Genomic DNA, 22,642 nt, shown 5'->3' on the forward strand with positions numbered 1-22,642 from the left:
TGTGGTATCATCTTTAACAGTGCCGTGAAGTAATTGGGCAGCAGGTGAGGATGCAAAAGGCTTTTAACTAGTTGTATGCTCCTGGAGAGCTGAACTTAGCTTTGGCTCAGGCTGTGAGTAAAGATGGGTTTTGATATTTAACTCCCACATGTGTAATCTGTGCTTCAGAGGCTGAATAATGGTCAGTTGCGCCTTTGGCATGACAGGTTGGCACTGAGGAACAGTTATGTAGAGAAATTGAAACAAGCACTCTCCTTCTGGCTCTGGCTACCTGCACATCCCTTCCAGGGTACTCCACAGATGGATTACTTAATACATTACTTTTTCTGAATGGTAGACTGTTATAAATTACTCCAGAACTGTACTTTATTTTAATGCCAACTTGCTCTTATGTCACAGCTGCTGTTGAGAGACATGATAGGGTCATGTTATTATGAAGACTGTTATGAAAGAGGAAATTAGAGTTGGAATACTGTACAGTGAGTAGCCACGCTATAGTTGTATTATAACATAGTGACCCTGTGAATGAGAGTGCACAGTGGTGCATAATTTCTCTTCTGTAAATAACAGCCAGGTTGTCTGTAATTTCCCATGCTGTTTGAAACAGGGTTCTTGTGTATCAGCCACCTACTGTCAGAGTGCCCAGCGTGACAATGGTTGATGCTGCTGCTATTCCACCTTCATTAACAGACTACCTAGTATCATTCCATCATCCACCAATATCCAGTATTTCATCAGACTTGCCAGGTAGGTGGTGGTTATTTTTCATGTGTATTTTGACAGCATTATTAACTTGCAGGATGGGTAAAAATTGGAGAATTTATCAACTTTTTTTAATGGAACAAGACTATGCAGTATTGCACTGATGTGATGTCTAGATAAGCCCAGTACAGACTTTTTTCCAGTTTCAGATTTCATCTTGCAACAGTGATGTGACAAACATTGCTTCTGGGATACAAATTGGCACTTCGGAATGGCAACCAGAAACACTTCTTGCTATGTTCAGTTAGACTTTGTGTAAACATCCAATGATTATGTGTTGTAGATGTGAGGGAGAATAGCTACTTCTTTAAATTAATAGATGTGTGATGGCACTGACTCATCCAAACCCTAGATGTAAATATTCTGCTAACTGATTGTAGTGGTGCTCTGTCTAGACTATGAAAAAGATGTTAAGGTGAGCTACAATCTGTAAGCTGATATCTATTGACTTTCTTTACCTAGACATACCCTAAATGCCTATGATGTATTCTTCAACACTGCTGCTAAATATCAGACAAAAGGTGGGGATACTGATTGTTTTCTATCCTAGCTCCTTGAAAAGAACACTGTATATAGGGACTCTGGGGGTTCTCTTTGCTGGCTGTAACAAATCCAGAGCCCAGGAAATGGTGACTTGTGGTGACAGGTGTCACATTGCCCTCCTGTACTTCCCCTCTCCTCCTTTCATTGCTTGTATTCATTTCTGCCCTGAAACATCGCCTGTTTTTTTCCTCTTCTTTCAGCACCAGTTTGGCAGTGAAATGGGTATAATTCCCCTTGTTTCTCTGTCCATTGTTTCCCTTACTGCTCCCTCCTTCCACTTCTCCCTTGTTAAGAAATTGGTTGTCTTCCCAAATTAGATAGGAGAGTAAGCTCAGAGAACAGAAATCTAGAACTGTTGTCTATCTCTATTGACTGAAGTTCTAGAATGTGCAAGACCAAAAGAAACTGTAAATTCTGTAAAAGCAGCTAAGCTTAAATATCATCCAAATTTTTTCTCTAATGGAGAAAGGGGAGATGTCACTGGCCAGAACAGATTTGGAGGTGAGAGGAGAGGGAGGGAAGAAGTTTACCATTTTTTTCTGTTGACATAGCAAACACAAGGCCAATATTTAACAACAAAAAAAGGCCATAATTTCTCATTGGTTTCATAATTTTAAACATCTTCCCCTAAATGCTTACACATTACTGGTGTAAAAGATGGATGCTAGTTGTCACTGATCTTAGAGGATATACCTTGAACTACTTGTAGTTTCCTCTTCTTTGTTCCTTTTATTTGTCTAGACACAAAATGGGGGTGATATTAGAAATGTTTTCTTATTGACTGCCCATGGGTGGAGGAAGAGATCTGCTCCTTGGTTTTGGACTTGTGCATGTTGTGACTTTACTTCATTCCAACATTTTAAATGTGATGACACTCTTCATGTCCCAGTTTGGCCAAGTCAAGTACAATATGCAGTGAAACATTATGAACCAACAGCTCCAAATGGCAAACTCCATCTAAACAACCACATTGAACCACCCAGCAATATCCAGTGAATAATACATCATTATGTCATCCTCATTCTTAAAAAGAGACATATGTACTAGATAACTCGTTTTGCTGCTGCCTGAGGTAGTCATTGAGAGTGGTGTCACAGTAGTATATTCCATTTAGAAACTGTAACAATTGCAAAATCTGTTCTATTACCACAAAAAAAGTTCCTTAAATTTATTGTGTATGCATAAAAGAAAGACTCATCAATTTATTATCTTTCTTTCTAGGACTGAATTTTCTTTCACTAATCCCAGCTGATTCACAGGTATGTTTCTGAACTGCTGTGGGGTTAATTTTCAAGTCTGTTTTTTGTGACATACTGCTCAAATAACTATCACATTTATGCAATCCACTTGCTTAGACCTAACCACAGACCAGGAAAATCCATTTTCCCAACAAGAGGTGGTAATGAAAATGCATTAAGGGAGGATTCAGTTTAGCCTTACTATGATAAATCCAGGCATGGAAACTCAGTCTTTATTTGTAGTTTGCCTTTCTAGGCAAAGCAGATACTAGCACAGCACTAACTTAAATACACTCAGGGTGGTGAGGCACTGGGATAGGTTGCCTAAAGAAGCTGTGGATGCCCCATCCCTGGAAGTGTTCAAGGCCAGGTTGGATGGGAATTTGAGCAACCTGGTCTAGTGGAAAGTGTCCCTGCCCATGTCAGAGGTTTGGAACTAGGTGGTCTTGAAGGTCCCTCCCAACCCAAACCATTCTGGGATTCTATGATCATGTACTTCATGCTTGTGTTGGTTATGCATTGAAGGCACCTAGGGGGAGGGGAAGCTCAGAAGCTTTTCTCTATGAGAACTTCCTCTGTGAATTGATGGAACCAATTGGAGGCTGGTTTGGTTGTTGACAGCCTGAGGAACCAATTAAAGAAGTTGTTAGTTCGCTCCGTGAACACATTTTTTGAAGGTGGTAACGCGGGAAAAAGCTCTCTTTCATTTCCAGCTTTTCACAAGGTAACGTCGACCTGGTCCGGGCCCCCCTCCCCCTCCCATGCGGCCCGGTCCAGGCGGGGGGTGGGCTTGGGAGGCCACTGGACCCCGTTTGCAACCAGGGACCCCGATGGCCAGGGGGAGGAGAGGTCCTTGCTAAGATCCTAGCCCCCCCTCACCCGGCGGGCCGCGGCTCGGCGGGGCTCTGCCTTTCTGCCAGCTCGGAGCAGCCGTGGGGGGTGACCAAGCCCACCCAGCCGCCCACGCAGCCTGGGGGGGAAGCAGCCGTGAAGCCAGAGGCTTGTCAGCATTTTTTCCCCTGGCTGTACTTTGCAGTTTTCGTCCGGCCTCCCCGAGCGTGGCCTGGGCGGCCTGAGATCCTAACACAGCTTCAGCATGGCCTGGCCCAGCCCCTTGCAACTTTTGTGTGAAATTTTAACCCTTCTAATGCTCAGATAAGACTTGCAGACCTCCAATTCTCCCTTGAATGAAAGGAAAAAGAACAGAGAAAATACACTAAAGTCAGTGAAGCAGGAGTCAAGTTTCAGATGGAAGGAAAATGAGGAGACGTCATGAATTTAGGCTGAAAATCCTTTTGTAAGCTATAGGGATGGACTGTACTATATTAAGAAATTCCTATAAACCGTGGAAAAAGACACGGGGGATTGGAGTGTTCCATTTGATAGATCATTGACCAAAAGCACCTGTGTTGAGAATCCTTTGCCCTGAGGAAAAAAAGGGATCTCTGTTTCTGGAAATAAAGCATAAACAGAGAGAAAGAGAGATGAAGAGAACCTTTGCTTTGGAAGAGTTCATTCTTAAAAGTAAATACCCCATGAGTTTAACATGGCCCGTAAGCACAGCTTTGGGAAAGCTGTGAAGATGGGAGGAGTTCGTGGAAAGTGAAGCCACAAAAGAACTGGGTTTTTTTCTTCTTGTGGAGAAGTCCCTATGGCCTGACAAGAAGAAACTTCTCTCTCTGAAGTGAACTGAAAAGGACTATTTAAGTTAGGAACTGACTGAAGTGGTTTTTTGTATGTTGTTATTAAGAAGGTGTGGGAGAGAGGAGAAGGGAGTGGTCTGAAGATCTTATTCTGAATTTGTTTTCTTTTTCCTTTCCTTTGTGTTGTTAATAAAGTTTTTCTTTCATACCCTTTTAAGTTTTAAGCCTGCCTTGCTTTTGCTCCTAATTCTATCTCACAACAGAAAATGAGTATATTAAAATTAACAAACCTAAACTATAACATTTATTGGTACATTGACCAGGAAATCAAACTAAACCAAGACAATGCTCTTAGTTCATGCTGCCAATCTGTAGGCCAGATTAAGCTCTGTAAATATACCTTACTGATTGTTATTTCTGTTCTTTTTTATATTAGTAGGAGATTAGGTTCTAAAGAAAATATCTTCATTAATTTGAAGGGCACATGACTGAATACTTTTATAATAGTCTTCCATGCAACACTTCAACTCCATTGGCTTTGGATTAGATGGAAATTTTGTAGGTCAAAAAGAACCAGGTGGTATTTTTCCTTCCCTGGAAATTTGAACTTTACACCATTAGGGAGAACAATTTTTACTGTAACTAGATTCTTATGCAAACAGACTACAGCCTTGAAAAGTGGGAGAATATCAGCTCCCTAATTAAGACAAGAGGATCTGAAGCAGACTCTTTTTCACCTCTGTCACTAGAATAAAACAGTAGTAGGTCTCTTAGAGTAGAGTTGACTTTCTGGTGTCTTAAAAATGAAGGATGAACTTCCTCCTTTTCTTTCCACTTACTGCATCTTGCAATACTCTGTGCCTGCCCTTGAGATCTGAACTGCCAAAAGCGGGAATAACAGACGTTTGTTTATGCAGAAGACTGCAAGCAGGTATGCTGCTATGAACTGTCCATTTTGGACAGTTCAAACAGCTCGGGCTCACTTTCAAACATGCCCAAGATTCGAATCCACAGGGTAAGAGAAAGTAAAGTGTGTCAAACAATGTGTGCGTGTGGGGGGGGTGTCTTATCTTCTTCTTTGACATCTGGCAACCTTATTCTGTTTCTAAATGCTTAGAATGTCCAGCTCTGAAATGGCTTGTCTTTCACTTCAGGAAATTTAAATCAACTTAAGGATTTTTCCTTATCAGACTTGATCAGGGCTCATTAATCACTACTAAAATTTTTAGATACCTGCTTATATTGTTGCAGGTATATACTATGGAAATGTTGATTAGTACAGCTGCTGCCATTTGTGGGGATGAAATTATTCTAACCTCCATTGAAAAAGCAGAAAGCATTTTGCTGCCTTTCATGATGAAAGGAGCCTGAAATAGGCAGTTGGGCCCAGTACCTATGGGCAGTGAACATTCTCCAAATGTTAAGGGGTTTTGTGGGTGGGTTTTTTTGTGGACATGATAGTGTTTCTTAATGCACTAATAAATGTTCAAGCTAACTATTTAATAAGAAAAACAAAAAGGGGAGGATGAGGGAGAAGGACTCATGGCTCATCTTTGGTTGATTACTTGCTGGTTTGCAGAACTCTGTTTTTTGCTATGCATGTGTTAACAAGGTTCTGATAGTAAAATGTTTTGTGCTTGTCGCTCTTCAGAGCATACATTTCCCTTGTGCAGTTAATCTCTTCATTCTTCATTGTTTCAAGCAGTACTGTCCTCCTATGTTTTTGGATAGTCTCACCTCAACCTTAACAAGCAGTATGCCTGGCAGCATCATCACATCAACCAGCCACCACAAGAGCAGCACACATATTAGCTCCTCCAGCAGGAGCAAGACAGGAGTGATAACCAGAAGCAAAGGCAGTGCTCCCGACGTCATCTCACTGGACTGAAATAAGGGGCAGCACAGGACTCCCAGAGAAATTGCACAGAGCTGCTCCTTGTATCTCTGGAAATTCATCATCTCAGAAGTTATTCTGATATTTATTGAAAGGATTTGCCTTCTGGAAAATGGAGTAAATTCATCAACACCAAACAGAAGTGATAGATTTTTTTTTTCTTACTCATTAAACAGCTGGCATAGAAAAGGCCCCTTCATAACATGCATTTATGCTTTTGGTTTGTTCTGGGAAAACTTTGTTGCTGGGTGGATACCACAAATGTTTTTTAATTTTGTTGTAAAACACAGCACTACTGTAAAAAAAAACCAAAAAGCTTTTTAATAAAAAGGGCACTTTACCACTCTAGAATAACAACAACCTGGACAAAGGTGCAGAAGTGTATGCACTGGTGAACTTTTAATATTTTCACGAGGGCCTGTAATAAACTTCATTTTAGACCATGAAGCTTTGAAATAGCCATGACTTGTGTTGTGTCTCTTGTTCCCCATCTCCCCCTTACCTGGGGACATAGGGGAAGCCAAAGTAAATGGGATTGTGTGGTTTGTTTTTTTCCCTAATTTAATGTTTTTCACAAATGCAACAAAATCCTAAGATGTGATGACTTCTTAATGTTCTTTGGGCTGGGGCAGGGACAGACCTGCGTTACACAGTCTCTGTGCTGTCATGTTGGAATTAGGACACATCCCCACTACCAAAAGCCCCAACTATGCACAGTTGAATGTAGTTGAATTTTTGGTTGGAGAAATTTAAGAGGTGATAGGGAAAAAAGCCTTTAAACTCAAATTTAGATTATTAAGTCCTCTTTGAAATTGCCAGATGATCAAGTGAAGTGTGTGCTTTCTATGGCAGCTGTAAAAAGAAAAAAAAAGAAATTGCTTTCTCCAGTGCAGGATTACTTAAGAGGATTTCACACTTCTGGTTTCTGTCACTTCAGTAGCTGCTGTATTTTGTGTGGGAATACTGCACTCTGACTTGCTGTGAGGGAGGCTTGACTTTTAGGAAGATAGAAGCTGTAACTGCACAGTGTTTCCACAGTGTTTCTGGGGGTAATCTCACCAGTACTCTATGTGGAAGGGGTTAAATATCAGGAAAATAAAGTCATTTTTAGAGAGCTGGAATAATGGTATTGTCTATGTATGCTGACAGAGCAGCTTTTCCAAGTGTTATGTTTCTGTTGAGTAACTGTATTTAAGATTATTCCCTGATAACCAGCTTTCACTTTTTCCTAATTTCATGTTCTTATTTCTTTAGTCAGATTTCTGTTGCTTTTTGCCTTCCATTACTATTACAGTATTTGAACAAAGTACATAGAAGAAAAATATTGAAGCAGGATGTTTTGTAACTTTTGTCTGCCCTGTACTTCCATCTTTAATGGTGCATTACTATTCCTCATTGCCTTTTTTTGTATGATCTTTCACAGCAGTCTTCAATTCACACATTGATTGTGGAGACCCTAAAAGGCATTCCCTAGTTAGGGAGACACAAGAGGATTCTCTCATAGCAAACCCTGTTCTGTTACTTTGGTCAGCCCCATGCCCAGTCCCTACTTGTTTTTCGATGTTATCTTGCAATCATTCTATGAACTGTGTATATAGTTTATTTGGGCTTTGTTTTATCTTTTTATATCCTTGGGTTGGCACAGACATGTTTGTAACCTTATTTAGGGCTTTCATCCCCAATTCTTTTGCTTGATTTAATATTACAGAATTTAAGCGTGCTTGGGTTTGAGGATCTTCCATGGAACGTACTCCCATGAGTTGAGGGACCCCTGCCCCAAAGCACGGGTCTTGTTGTGATAATCTTGAGTTTTGTAACTCTTGCTCCTTTGCATATATTCTTCAGGTTGATTCAAATATCATGTATTGTAGTGGAGTACAGAGTAATTTTGCAATTTGCGCTATATCATAGGGTGTTAGTTCATTAGCAGTCACAAATCTAAGCATATTTGTTACTGCAGGGGATCCTAACCCATGCTTAGCAGCTAACTGGCATAATTCTAAAAGGATTTGCCAATTAAAGGGTACATATTGGATAGGTGTTGTCCCATTACTAACTGGGGAAGCTTCAATTGTTCCCTCCCCCTGTCGCCAGTTTTCTGGTGCTGGTGAATACACTGGCACAGAAATCAATGTAGCTGTTTCTATATCCCCACATTCTATTGCCTTTTGTTTTACCTCTGACCAGAAGGTTACCGGATCTTTAATTGGGATAGCTTCTGTTTGGAGCATCAGTGTGACTGGACCAGCTGTTTGGAGGTTGGCAGCCGGATGGCTTGTGTCCCATTCTTGGGTGTCTTGGCTGTTCTTCTGTGCAGAGACTTTTTGGAGCTGTTCCGTGCTTGGCTTCTGATGTGAAGAAGCTGTGGGTGTTGTGTTTGCAGCAGGATCTGGACTTAAGCTCGGTTCTGGAGTCATTCTCGGAGCTTTGGTGCTGGTATCTTTCAGTCCTGATGCACTTCCAGGTTTTTCCTGTATTGCTCCTCGTGGCATGTCATCACGGCGTGCCTCTTCTTGGGGGTCTGTGGGGGTCTCCATGGCGACTCGGGGCAGAGACGCCCTCTGGAGGCTGGGCTGGGGCTGGGGCTGGGGCCCCGCCTGCCGGAGGCTGGACCGAAGCTGGAGGTACTGCCCACCAAAGCGTGGTAGGAGCAGGAGGCAAGTCCCACCAGGGCAGAGCTTGGGATAAAGGCGCCCCCCCGGGGCTGGGCTTGTGGCAGAAGTACGTCCCACGAGGGAGGCTGTGTTTCCTTTCTCCTTCCCATGACCAAGAGGTCGCCGCCATTTTGGTATTGTTCTCGGACCCCTTCCCTGGCCACACAGTTGCCGCCATCTTGGGGGGTTTTTTTCAGGTTTACCCATAGCGGTTTAGGGTGGATTAGGGGTTTTTGAGCTGGCTACCGAGGATTTGCCAGTCAGTAAAGTCTCTCTGCATGGAGTAAGTACCTTCCATGCTGTCGCTAGATAAATCAGCTTTTATCTCTTTTATCAGCTTTAAGATAGTTTTCCAAGTTTTTAAAGCTTTGATTGCATTTTTATCATTTTTTAAAGCAGCATTTAGTATTTCTTCTCCAATTTTAGTCCAATAGTCTATATCTAATGCAGTTTCTACAGTCGGCTCTACCCCCTTTTCTTTTGTCCATAGTATTATATCAAAGAGAGATTCCTTTTCATATTTAATTTCCTACTCCTCCAAAAACTCTATCCATACCTCTATCACTGGGTGCGTGTTTATAGAAAAGATGCTTCCCATGATTTTCTTGTAGCTTTTTGGTTGAAGTTTTTTGTCTCCAGGACGTTTCTGGCTCTGGTCAGTTCCCGCTGCCTCTCCTTTTGGGTGTCTTTCTCGTCTCTCGGACGTATTTCTGACTTTGGCCAGCGGTTTTGCTGCCTCTAGGGCAGCACCCGTCTCAAGGATGGCCCTGGCTTTTGGCCAGCACTTTCCCTGCCTCTAGGGCAGTTCCCTGGCTCTCGGCCAGAATTCACGCTTTCTAGGATGGCCTGTCTCCCCTGCTCACGGCAGTATGGCTATGTCAGATCACGTCGGGGTCACCAATTGTTGAGTGCGACGGTCCAGTGTCTGAGACAGAAGACCTACACTCTGTAATCCTTTTGACCAAAAGCCTTTATTCAGTTCTAACCTCGCTTTATATACTCCTTTCAATGTTCCCGGGTAAGCGTCTGTGATTGGTTCACAGATCAGGCTGCCCAGCCCTCTGACCAATAGCTCTCTACAGCCAGGGCTGGAACTCATTGGATTAAATCCTTGTCTGTCTCCAATTCTGTCCTATCTCTGTTCTTTGGGGGCTTGCCTTTTAAGCCAGGCTCCTCTCCTGTCCGTGGTTAGATTAACTGTCCAGTACAAGCCAGCTTGCACTGTGACAGCTTAGTCTGCTTTTTCTTTTTGTTTTTGCATATTCATAACGGGGGGATTTCTCAGTTTTTCCCATGTACTATATCTATACCACAAATTCTCACACTTAGGACAGCGAAAACATACACAAAGTTTACAATTACAGTTAAGAGTTTGACAAGTTATTTCTTTGGAATACTTTAAAAGATATTTAACTGATTGCCGTAACATGAGTCGACTTTATCCAGGTTATTTCTGAAATTTAACTTGTAGGTCCCTGTAACGGCTTTTTCCCGGCCTATACAGAGTCTTTCACCTTCCACCGGTCTAGCTCAGGTGTTGGGGTGATATTCCTCTGGGCCTTAGCCACAGAGACGTAGATAAGATATCAAAAGAGGCTCTTTCCCCTGATAAAGTTACAGGTTTATTTCTCGTGGGTAGTGAGTGAAAAGGGAAGGGAAAAGAGAACGGGGGAAGAGAAAAAGGGGGAAAAAGGGAGAGCGGGATAAGAGATCTGGGGGAAAAAGAGATGCGGGAAAAGAGAGGGGGGGAAAAAAGAGAGAACGGGATAAGAGAGAGTGGGGGGAAAAGTGCGGGAAAGAGAGCGAGGTCAGCGGGTCCTGACCTTTTCTAGGGTCTGGAAAGGGGGGGCGGGGAGAAATTGGATCCCAGCCAGCTCTGTGTGGCCAGGAGGGGAGAGGGACCAAGATACAGGGCACAGTAGGGGTCACGGGATGTACCATTTACAATGTATCTAGGGAACGCAACAGGTCCCCTGGGAGCGAAGCAACTTTCCATTTAGGTTCAGGCGGAGGTTGTATTGGTCCTTTAACTCGAGAGGCATGTGTCCATCCCTTTTCAGCAGTCCGCACAGCTGTTTTTGTAGTTAAAAGAGTTAAATATGGCCCTTCCCATTTAGGGGTTAAGTTTTCTTCTTTCCACCCTTTTATCAGTACCCAATCTCCTGGCTTGATATTTTGAATATTAAAACTAAGGGGTACTGACTGAGCTAATATCCCTTGCTTTCTTAAATAGTTTACATTTTGTCTGATAGTCTGTATATATTTTTGAATGGTGTAATCTTAGATTACTATAGGGTCATGTGGTATTTCCTGGGAATATGGCATTCCATATAGCATTTCATAGGCTGACAGTCCCGTGTTAGCATTTGGAAGAGTCCTTATATTTAATAATGCTAGTGGTAGGCATTTTACCCATGACATTTTAGTTTCAATCATTGACTTAGTCAATTGTTGCTTTAGGGTTTGGTTCATTCTTTCTATCCTGCCTGAACTCTGAGGATGCCATGGAGTGTGATATTCCCAAGTAATGTTTAATGTTTGCGCCAAATTTTTAATACTTTTTGAGGTGAAATGTGTCTCCTGGTCCAAATCAATAGCTGCAATCATCCCAAATTGTGGTATTATTTGTCCTAGCTACAAATCTTGCTGTGGTCCTTGTAGCTGGATATGCTTCTACCCAATGAGTAAGCTGATCTACCACTACTAATAAATATTTCTAGCTATTAACTTTTGGAAACTCAGTATAATCTATTTGTATTCTTCCAAAAGAATGGAAGGCTACTTTTCTTCCCCCTAAAGGGGTTTGTCTCATTGCTTTTTTATTCACCTTTTGGCATGTTAAACACCCTCGGGTTATTTGTTTGGCTACTTCAAATACTCCTATACACCCATAGAATTTTAAAAAATGATCACACAAGGCCCTAGTTTCCCAATGGGTTCGTTGGTGTAATTGTTTTAAAATCTCCCTGGTCTGGGATTTCGGAAGTATTTCCCTTCCATCCATTAAAATTCATTTTCCTTCCTTCTGTTCAGTCCCTAATTTTTTAATTATATTCACTTATTGAGAACTATAAATTAAATGCATTTCCTTGTCTGACTTTTCATTCAACACTTGTAATTTAGATATCAGGTTTCAGGACTGCTTCCTTTGCTGCCTGATCTGCTAAGTTGTTTCTTCTAATCAGAAAACTCATCCCCTGCTGGTGTGTCCTTTCCCATACCCTCATTCCAGCTTGCTTAATCATTTTCCTTTCCTCTATGTGGAATAAAATCCTTAATATAGATTGGATCTCCCCCCAGGTATAGGTATTTGGTCCTAAAAATTGGTCTACCCAGTCTGATACTCCTAACGGATCTTCTAGCAACTTTCCCATTTCTTTCTTAAATGCTTTCTGTCTTGGTTTGAAAGACAGGTATGGTCTAAGGAAAGGCAGGAGCCCCTTTTCTGCAATGCAGAGTGCAACCCCCCCTCCCTTTTAATTATTTTAGGTCCAAATCAGACGCCTTCAGGCAGGAGATATGGGGATAAGAATAACAGTTCTTTACTGGTATCTAACAAGGCAGAAAACAACAACAGCTATACAAATTGGCAACGGAACAGAACAGTCTAGCTCCGCTCCAGTCCCTTTTGGCTGCAGGCCGTCTCCCTGCGCTCAGTTACCGGTGCTGTGGGGGCAGGGCAGGTCCCGCGCAGTTGAAGAGGGCTGGAGTGATGGCGGCGGAGGCCCAGGGGTGAGAGGGGATGGGAAAGTGACTTCCCCTCACGGTGTCGGTCATGGTGCTCAGCAGAGTGTCCGGAGGTAGTAGGGTGAGCTGGGAGAGCAGCAGAGCGATGTCCAAAGGCAGGGAGCATGGATCTCAGTGCTGGGATGGCAGGGGGAGATGCCAGAGCGGAGCCCAGGCGGTCTTCCCACTCCACGAGCCAAGCGAGAGCGAGAGCCCCGCTCCAGACCCCCCATCCCACCTTTCCTTTTCCGGTTCCCCCCCCACCTCGCCCTCCAGCCACCCCCCTTCGAGAGAACATTATCTGTCGTTTCAAGGTGTAGCCACAATTACTTAGCATAACAATGGGAGGAATTCCACAGAAAGAAAAGGGGAACAATCCAACCCCCAACACTTTCACATCTCCAGTATTTAGGGGTACACTTATGTATCCTATCCCTCCCAAATTTCCTCTTAGAGGGACTTCTCGTAGTGCATATGTCAGGAAAATTAATTCACAAACACTAGAGGTTTATGTTTAAAAAGAAGACAGAGGAGGTTTTTTTGCTTTGTTTGAATAAAGGGAGAGTGTGGAGGGAACAGAAAACATTCATAAAGCAGAAAACCTCCCTGTGTCCCTAGAACAGGCCCCGTGGAAAACCATAGCTTAAAGATAAGAAATTGCTTGCTAAATGACAAATTCAAAAAGGAATTCAAACACCCATTAGTGGACCCCCTTTTATCTTTCTGTAATATTAGGGGTTCATTTTCCTTTAGTATCTATAGACTAGTTTTGAATGTAAAATCCTCTGTGGATTGGTCGCAATGTAGAATTCCCTTGGTAATTGGTGCAAAATAGAAAACCCTCAAAAGATATAAAAACTCCTTAGAAACCCCAACCGTTGAATATGCTAGACTGGATACCTTCATAGAATAAACTATGGAATTGCACCTCTCTTCATGTTCCAATCTCTTCACCCTGGTGGTTTGAGGGTGAGCTACGAGCCAAATTCTATCTGGGCAAGGCTTGGAAGCGTGTCCTGTTGCTGAGGACTGCTTTGGCAGTCTCGGGGATCCCTAGGGGACCCCAGAACCCACCGGCAACAGTTATCTAGATGATAAAGCTTTTCTTCAGTAGATAGAAAACAATCAAAATAGAACACAAATACATATATTTTCTCCCAATTAATATTTTCTAATATCTCTCAGGTGCAATGTTGGTCTTTGAAAACAATTCTAAAAACAACTTATTTTCCTTTCTTCTCACCAGTCTTCCATTTTCCAACCCTTTCTTCCCCACAATGCCTCAGGTCATCAGGGAAGAGCTGCAATATAGAGACAGGTTTGTGATCAACGGGTGAACTTAACCATGGACACTACCTCCCAGGTTATCCATAACTGTGAAACATGAGCTGCAGTCAAGCAGGCCAAGTGGGTAAAGCCTCTGTGGTATGGTAGACAATGGTCAAAATATAAGTATGGGGACGCCTGGCAGATTGATTATATCAGTGCTGTAAACCCACCAAGGCAAATGCTACTTGCTTTCAATAGTAGAACCAGCCACTGGATGGCTGGAGACACACTATGCCTCATGCCACTGCCCAGAACACCATCTTGGGCCTTGAAAAGCAAGTCGTGTGGTGATATGGCACCCCTGAAAGAATTGATTCAGACAATGGGATTGTGCTGGTTTAAAACCCAGCTAGAAAATTAGACACTCAATCTGGTCCATTGTCTCTCCACCCCTTCTGACAATGGAGGAACACTAGGAGATATTATAATATGGAATCAGAATTTTTAAAAAAATTGCAATAACCACAACAATATTAATAAAAGAGTATACAAAAGAGAGGGAGTTTTCTACCCACAAAAGGGTATTACCACGAAACAAAGAAAAACACTTCCCAAAGACAGCATCCGCTGTGGTTTCCCAGACAAAGGCAAAATGGTGATTGGCCCTGTGCTGGTATTTGGGAAAACAAAAAAAACTCAATGTAGTGAATGAGAGTTTCCATGGTTTAATGTTGTAAAAAAAACCCAAAAAACAAAAAACAAAAAACAAAACCATGAGGAACTAGGGCAAACAAACCCTTTTGGAAGCTAGATCATCTGCCTTGTGCCACACTGCCACCTCAGACCACTCCACTTCTGTTGGTTCGACTTTGTGCAGCTACATCTACTGCTCCACTTGGCTCTGCTGGGAATTGAGCTCCACATGACTGAGCTGTCACTGCTCTCTCTCCCTTTTTTTATTTCTCGGAGTAACATCTCAAGCTTGCCATCACTGTCTTTCATCACCAAACCACAAAAGCTACAGCTCAGAGGAATGGAAAAAGAAGCTGTCATTGGCAGAGAAGGGCTAGGTCTGCTGGACTGATCTGATGCCTTCTTCCTGGAGAGAACCAGGCAAGAAATGGCACGCTTTCAGTTTCTGGTTCTGGCTTCTTCCTGCCAAAAACGTTGCCTCCAGCCATGACATGGATGGTATCAAATAGGCAGTGCTAGAAACTCCATCCCCTCCTTATTCTCTGTACCCAGGACAGGGACTCATTTCAAAAATAGCCTCATAGACACCTGAGCCAGAGAGCACGGGATTGAGTGGATGTATCATATTCCTTGTCATGCATCAGCCTCTGGGAAAATTGAATGGTACAATGGACTGTTAAAAATCACGTTGAAAGCAATGGGTGGTGGGAACTTCAAACATTGGGATCTACATTTAGAGAAGGCCACCTAGTTAGTTAACAGTAGAGGCTCTACCAATCTACCAGGCCCTGCTCTTACAAATGGAGTGAGAGATTTAGATGACTCCTGCCTTAGGCTCAGATTTCTGGAAGTAGTTCTATTTGAGATGACCTGCACCGCAAATTGATCTTCCTAGCAAGTTCTTAAGAATGACCAATTAGGTCTATTATAAAATTTATTGAACATACACAAGATTAACAGATGAGACTTTAAACAGACTACTTACTACACAGGATAAACAAAGGAATTGCTGGTAGATACAAATACAGTGCACAATAAGGTACCTATATTACAGCTAGCAAAGAAATAGTATAGAGTAGGAGTCAATGTAACTTACCACCAAATTGATGATGAAATACACAGAGCCCTTTCACTCAACTTCCAGAAAAGTAACCATGGAGTTTGCATCCAAACTTGGGGGAAAGCCCTACATGTTAGTGTGCAGAAGACTTCTACTTTGTGAAAGTCTTGTGTAGCTTTTATAGTTTGCAAAGTGAAGTGTCTGTCAGTCAGAAATTCCAGCTTATCTTCCTACATCTTGCTCTCAAGGTGAGATATTGTCAGCTGGGGATCCCACCTCCCTGGCTCCAGAGGTAACTCACAGATGTCTGGCCGGGGTTATCTCACCAATCCATGTGAGCAAGAAAATGCCCTGAGCTATGCATCAGCTGATAGGCAGAACAGATAAGCTCTTCTATGATGTCTCGGTTTCAGACAAATTTAGGAGGAAACGTTCAGAAAAGGTGTCTCTTCTAAAGAGTTTTAGCAAACCTTTCTCCACGGGTTTTCACAGGTTGGGAAAAATTTTCCTGGAGAAAGTGAAAAAGCAAATTGTTTATTTAACAAGCAGGTTGCTCACAGGCATGAAAAAAAGAATGAACAATGTTAAATAATAAAACTTCTCTCTGCAAAGAAGAGATGGTAGATTCAGAGTCTTTCTGTAGGTGTGGCTCAGTCCTTCCAAGTCTGGAGCCAGCCTCTTGACAATGGGGGGTCCCCAGGAGATGTTCTAGTGTCTCAGATGGAAGAAAAGCTGAACAGTTCCAGAAGAAGTAGTCACAGTCTGGGACTTCTTGGCTTAGCTAACGAAGAGAAGCTAGCTTAAAAAGCAAAGAAGAAAAATTCTTCCTCTATCTGTATTAGACAACACAACCAAGAGGGAACCCGGGGAGGAGGTGAGCTTTGCACACAAACTGCACGCTGAAAGAATTCCACTGCTTCCCCCCTTTGATCTTAAAGGCACAGGGCTCATATCTGGCAAAAAGCAGACAATAGGGGATACACAGCATCATAAAGTCACCCTAGAACATTCCATGGCTTGCCTCATATTGTCGGCTTATTGACCAAACTAATATATTCTATCTCTTTACACACACATTTATACACATTTATATATACATGCATATATATATATATATAGCTATTTACAGAGAGTAGCAGTGACATTCAGTAAGTAGTGGTATTTATACATGGCCAGGGCCCATCTGGAATTAAATCTGGCCAAGGATGTCAAGGCCAACAAGAAGGGCTTTTTCAAAATCATCAATAACAAAAGGAAAACAAAGGATAATGTGGGGCCATTACTAAATGGAGGGGGGACCCTGGTTACTGAGTATGCAGAGAAGGCAGAGTTATTGAATACCTTCTTTCCATTGGTGTTCACTGACAAGACCAGCCCTCAACCCTCTGACCCAGGAGACCAGGGTAAAGGAATACTGGAAGGAAGACTTTCCCTTGGTCAAGGAGGATTGGGTTAGACAACACCTAAGCAAATTTGACATCCACAAATCCATGGGCTCCAACAGGCTGCATTCATGAGTGTTGAGAGAGCTGGCAGACACCATAGCAAGGCTGTTCACAATCATCTTTGAAAGGTCATGGGAATCTGGAGAGGTGCTTGAGGACTGGAAGAATGCAAATGTCAGCCCAGTCTTCAAAAAGGGCAAGAAGGAGGACCCAGGGAAGTACCAGCCAGTCAGCCTCACCTCAGTCCCTGGAAAAGTGACGGAGCTCCTCATTCTGGAGGCCATCTCTACCCACGTGGAGGACAAGAAGGTGATCCGGAGTAGTGAGCATGGGTTCACTAAAGGTAAATCATGCTTGACCAACCTGATTGGCTTCTACGATGAAACAATTACCTGGATAGATGAGGAAAGAGCAGTGGATATTGTCTACCTCGACTTCAGCAACGCTTTCGACACTGTCTCTGAGAACATGGTACTAGGCAAACTCAGGAAGTGTGGGTAGGATGAGTGGACAGGGAGGTGGATTGAGAACTGGCTGAACGGCAGATCCTAGAGGATTGCAATCAGTGGCACAGGGTCTAGTTGGAGGCCTGTCACTAGTGGTGTCTCCTAAGGTTCAATACTGGGCCCAGTATTAACTTGTTCATCAATGACTTGGATGTAAGGGTAGATGCCTTCTCAAAAAGTTCACTGATAACACAAAGCTGGGAGGAGTGGCTGAGACCCTAGAGTGCTGTGCTTCCATTTAGAAGGACCTCAACAGGTTGGAGAGATGGACAGAGAAGAATCTTCTGAAATTCAGCAAAGACAAATACAGGGTCGTGCACCTGGGGAAGAATAACCCCAGGCACCAGTCCAGGCTGGGGGCTGACCTGCTGGAAAGCAGCTGGGGGTCCTGGTGGACTGCCCTGGTTTTGGACAAATTAGGAGGAAACGTCCTCAAATGAATGTGTCCTCTAATAGAAAGCAGGTTCTGGAAGCCTCTCCCACATAGGTTCGAAAAATTTTCTTGGAGGAAAGTAAAAAAAAACTGTTTGTTTAACAAGCAGGGTGCACCCAGGCAAAGGGAAAAAAAAAAAGAATGAATAATGTTAGATAATGAACCTTTGCATTGTGGAGAAAAACTGGTGGATTCAGAGTCCTTTCTGTAGGTGTGGCTCGGCTCCCTCCAGGATCTGGAGCTGGCCTCGGGGCTTGGGGGGCGCCCAGCAATGTTCTGGTGCAATAATACAGTGAGCAGAGCTGTTTGTGGTGGAAAGATGCTCAAATTTGGAATTCTTTTGTACTTACCCCTGAAAATAGAAGAAAACAAGCACTGGAGTCATGGGGGGATGTATCTCTGTGCAGGAACCTCCATTTCTGAAGGTATGGTCGCTTCTTTTAGAAAAATGGGCTGTAGAATATGATAGAGGCATTGTTACCTTTACTAACGTGGGCTAAGAACCATGGGTTAAGACACAACTAAAGAAGCTGCCCTTGATTGGAATACTCGGGCCAATTTATAATTCAAGCAGCTTCCAGAGGCGACGAAAGTGTAATAAAAGTTATAAAGCCTTGGAAACTTGTTTTGGATTTGATGGGACTATTAAATACCGGGGCACATGGTGAGGACTGGGCGCCAGAGAAGATAGTGGGGGAGCTAGGCACCCTTCTGTGAAAAATGAGGTTCACTTTCCTGGTAGATGTAAAAAAGTTTAATAAAAGACAATAAGAGACAATAAAGCAAAAGGTTATAATGGCTGGGTGCTTGGCATTCAGCCAAGAGCACACCTTAACTCAGAAAACATTTATTTAAATGCATCAATCTGTAGCATATTCATAGACCTTCATGCATTATTCAAAATCATCCCCCCTGTCAGGAAAATTAATCCACAAACACTAGAGGTTTATGTCCAAAAAGGAGACAGAGGAGTCCTTTTTGCTTTATTCGAATAAAGGGAGAGGCCATGGGACATTCCCCTGGGATCTCTCAAATTTTTGGAGGACGCAGCCTCCTTTTTATCCTATTTTCCCGGCCGCATTTCCCTCTCTCTTTCCCCATTGGCTGAGGTACTTGAGAGGCACAGACTTCCCGGAACGCCTGATACCTGAAATTCCCCTCTAATGTATAACCCTCCCTTTTAATTTTTAATTCTTATAGAATTCATAGTTTACCCCCGGTTGCTTCTTTCATCTTTCGATATCCAATTTCATTTATCAGCAGCCCTACAGTTTGTTTGTAAAGGCAAATATCTTTTTCCATTCATCAATCAGTGGAATCCATCCCATTGTTTCTTTTATCTCTCAGTGCTAGCCTTATCTACAAGCAGATCCACAACTCATTTGTAAAGACAAATTTAACATTCGTCTCACCCCTCAACCTGTAAATAAACATTTTTAATTTTTTTTTTCCTTGTGGCTCCTTCTTGTCCGCCCACTCCCTGATAACAAAGATCAATAAATTCCTTCCCTGGAGTTCTGGTGTTCGTCACCCCTATCTTCATCCAGATAGGATAATCCAAGAATGTGAAGAATTTTCTGATTATCTTTTTACCATTCTCTGAGTTAGTTACATGAACAAAAGCTTTTTACATCACCATGTTATAGTCCAAGAAAAATATATATTTATCACACTACTATTTCCAAGTTTTGTTAATAGCAGAACTAAAAGAAACTATATTAATTCAGCAAGGTTTTCCAACATTATGCATATAGCATTCACTTTAATATTTGCGAAAAGCCAATAATATAATATGTACTTATAACAGCTCCTTGTCCCCCGATACATTAAATCCTAGAAGGAACCCTAACAGTATCACGGGAAAGACAGTGCAGCCCTGTGCCTTGCAGCGGTTGCGGGAACCGGGGGGCCCCTTCCTAACAGCGGTTTTCCTCCTCTGCCTGCCCTGTGCAAAAGCAGAGGCGGAGACAGAGGCAGCGGGGGGAGGACGAGAGGACAAAACCGCAAGGAGCTGGGAGGCAGAGAGAGATGGCAGTGAAAAGGGCAGGGGGGCAGCGAGGCGGGCTGGGACCCCTGGCTTCCGCCCCGTGGAGCGCCCGTCCCAGGGGGCCCACCATCAAGCAGGTCGGTCCAGCGGTTGAATTTTTCCCTTTTCTTTCAGTGGAATTTTTCCCATTGTTATGCTAAGTATTTGTGGCTATACCTTAGCTCAGATGGCTAAGGGGAACAGTTTCTCTCCCAGGCGGGTGGAGAGACGAGGAACACCCGGAAAAGGAGAGCTGAGGCAGGGACCAGAAGTGAGGAATGTGCTTTACTCTTCAGCTGAGAACAAGGTTTTGTCCGGGAAGCTTTGGCAGAAGGTGCCTGGGGACACTCGAGGCCAACATCTGTGATTCTGGAGCTGAAGATAGAGGGACCGAGGCCAACTACACTCCAACAGAGAAGGAGATCTTGTCCACCTATGAAGGAGATCAAGCCACCTCAGAGGTGATTGGCACAGAAGCACAACTTCTCCTGGCACCCCAACTACCAGTGCTGGGGTGGATGTTAAAAGGAAAGTTTCCCTCTACCCACCATGGCACCGATGCAAGTGGATTGCCCTCATCACGCAATGCACCCATATTGGAAACACAAATCGCCCTGGGATTTTCGAGATAATTACCAACTGGCCGGAAGGTGACAATTTTGGTCTCTCCTATGAAGAGGAATAGGAACCGACCCAGGCCGAAGAAGCCCCACCATATAACCAACTGCCAGCAGATGAAACACGCCATGCCCTTTTCACCAATGGTTCTTGCCAAATCATGGGCATGAACCGGAAATGGAAAGCAGCCGTATTGAGCCCCACAAGATGGGTTGCACAAGCTACCGAAGGAGAAGGTGGATCAAGTCAACTTGCTGAACTCAAAGCTGTTCAGCTGGCTCTGGTCATTGCTGAAAGAGAGAAGTGGCCAAAGCTCTACCTTTACACTGACTCATGGATGGTAGCCAATGCTCTGTGGGGTTGGCTGGAAAGGTGGAAAAAGGCTAACTGGCAACATAGGGGTGTCCTAGGGTGATGTTATGGTGTTTCTATCTCCAATCGTGTGTCCTGATTATGTTTGGTATTATGTCCTGTGCTTCCAGGACTGAGTCTGAGAGTGAAGCTTTGTTTTGTCTTGTTATCAGCCGGCTCACCTCCCCCATGGTCTATGTTTAGGAGAGGTTTTAGCTCGGCTTGCTTGCTTGCTTGCTTGCTTGCTTGCCTGCTTGCTTGCCTGCTTGCTCGCTTCTGCCTTTTTCTTTCCTTCGCTTTGCCCTTGCTTTCTGCTTATTAGTTAGTTCAGCTAGGCAGTCCAACTTTTTCCCTGGACTGTTTTCTCTTCCACCCCGTCCCCTCCCTCTCCTGGATACCATCTGAACGGACGGGGACCTGGGAACCCCAAGAAACACCGGGAGGCTACACTTTGTCACCTGCAGCAGTCATCCCCAGCGCCAGAGACTGATAACTGAGCGACCACTCGCCAGAGAGACTGAGTTTGTCATCCCTTCAGAACGGTGAAAGAGTTTTTTTTGTCAGCTGGTGTTGTCTTTTTTCCCTGTGCTGGGGAGTGTCTTGCTTGTTAAATAAACAGGTTTTTTCTCCCACTCTTCTCCGAGGAAATTCTTCCCGAACCCGGTGGGGTGGGGGGGGAGGAGTCGTGGGGTTTGCTGTCTGGGGGCTCCTTCTGGAGGTTTTCCCCCAAATTTGCCCAAAACCAGGACAAATAAATTGGCGCCCAACTCGAGGCTCGAGAAAGTGGGAAAAAACCCTGTTCTAATAATAATAATTTGGTTCAAATTCTTTTGTGTTGATATAGAGCAGTTATTGGCTATGTTGTTGGAATTCATGTCTTTTGGGGTGGAGGCCTGCATGGGATTCTGGTCCCTAGGGTTTTTTGAAGTCCTAATACCTTTGTGGTCCCTGGGTTTATTTGCTTATCCAGAAATAGCTCCGGTATTGTCCCTAATGCGTAGTTTCTGTAGCAGAGGGGCATTGACCAAAATATCCATCGGGCTGGGCTTGGTTTTAATGGCCTGCAGGAGATTTATAAAGGTGCTGGAATCTGTTCCAGGAATGTATGGTTCTTGGTTGTGGTTGTGCACTCAGTTTGTTAGAGGAGAAGCAGGGGATGAGGCTTTTCAGCCTTTGTTCTCCTTCTTCTCCTCTGAATTTGTTACATCCTTATTAGAGAATGTTCAGTTCCCCCTGAGTGTTAAAGAGACCATCTTTCTGGTGTTTAATATAGTAAGCTTTCTCTATACAGTCTGCAGTTTCTCTAGAATGAGAGCTGAGATTTCTAGAGGGGCTGAGACCCCTGACCCCAGAGTAGAGCCAGGCGTGAGGAATCCTGAATGGTGTGGGAAATGGGAGGATATGGGCCAAATCTTAAAGGAATTTTCTGACCCTACATCCTGGGATTTTCCATGTGAACAAATTCAGAACCCAGCTGAGGTGGCAAAGTACCTGAAAGAGAAGTGCCATGGTAATTCTAAGGAGAAGAAGATCATTGCAGTGAGCTGGGCCCTGGCATATGCTTACCGTACCCTGCTAGATACTGTAGGGCAGCAGACAGAGGAAGGGGGACAGGCAGATAAATCAGCCACTATCCCAGTCACTCAGGCTGCAGCCAACACCCCAGGCTCGAGGCCAACAACTACACCAGACAGTAAGCCTCAACCAATGGCTGTTGCTACCAGCACGAGAAGTGGAAAGTGCACAGACAAGACTGATCGACCAGTGGATGATGATGATGA

General features: G+C 43.6%; 1 protein-coding gene across 14 annotated transcripts in view; it reads left to right on the top strand.

Annotated features, from left to right (window-relative positions):
- Positions 1–21,027, top strand: part of LOC148220205 (E3 SUMO-protein ligase PIAS2-like) — a 76,053-nt gene extending 55,026 nt beyond the window's left edge. Inside the window, exons 12-15 of one of the 14 annotated variants that reach the window (XR_015799123.1) lie at positions 608–747; positions 1,225–1,283; positions 2,527–2,564; positions 5,892–5,934. Coding sequence is in view for 5 of the 14 variants with exons in the window: in XM_088155673.1 (XP_088011799.1) it covers positions 608–747; positions 2,527–2,564; positions 20,189–20,524 (514 nt within the window). In the remaining 9 variants the exon portion in view is untranslated. Of the gene's footprint in view, positions 1–607; positions 3,268–3,579; positions 4,404–5,891; positions 6,528–20,188 lie in introns of those variants that run through there. The other 13 variants (XR_015799121.1, XR_015799122.1, XM_088155676.1 and 10 more) reach the window with 13 other exon arrangements.
- The last annotated feature ends 1,615 nt before the right edge of the window (positions 21,028–22,642 follow it).

Source organism: Sturnus vulgaris, chromosome W, assembly GCF_052056855.1.
Source record: "Sturnus vulgaris isolate bStuVul1 chromosome W, bStuVul1.hap1, whole genome shotgun sequence".
Taxonomy (NCBI): domain Eukaryota; kingdom Metazoa; phylum Chordata; class Aves; order Passeriformes; family Sturnidae; genus Sturnus; species Sturnus vulgaris.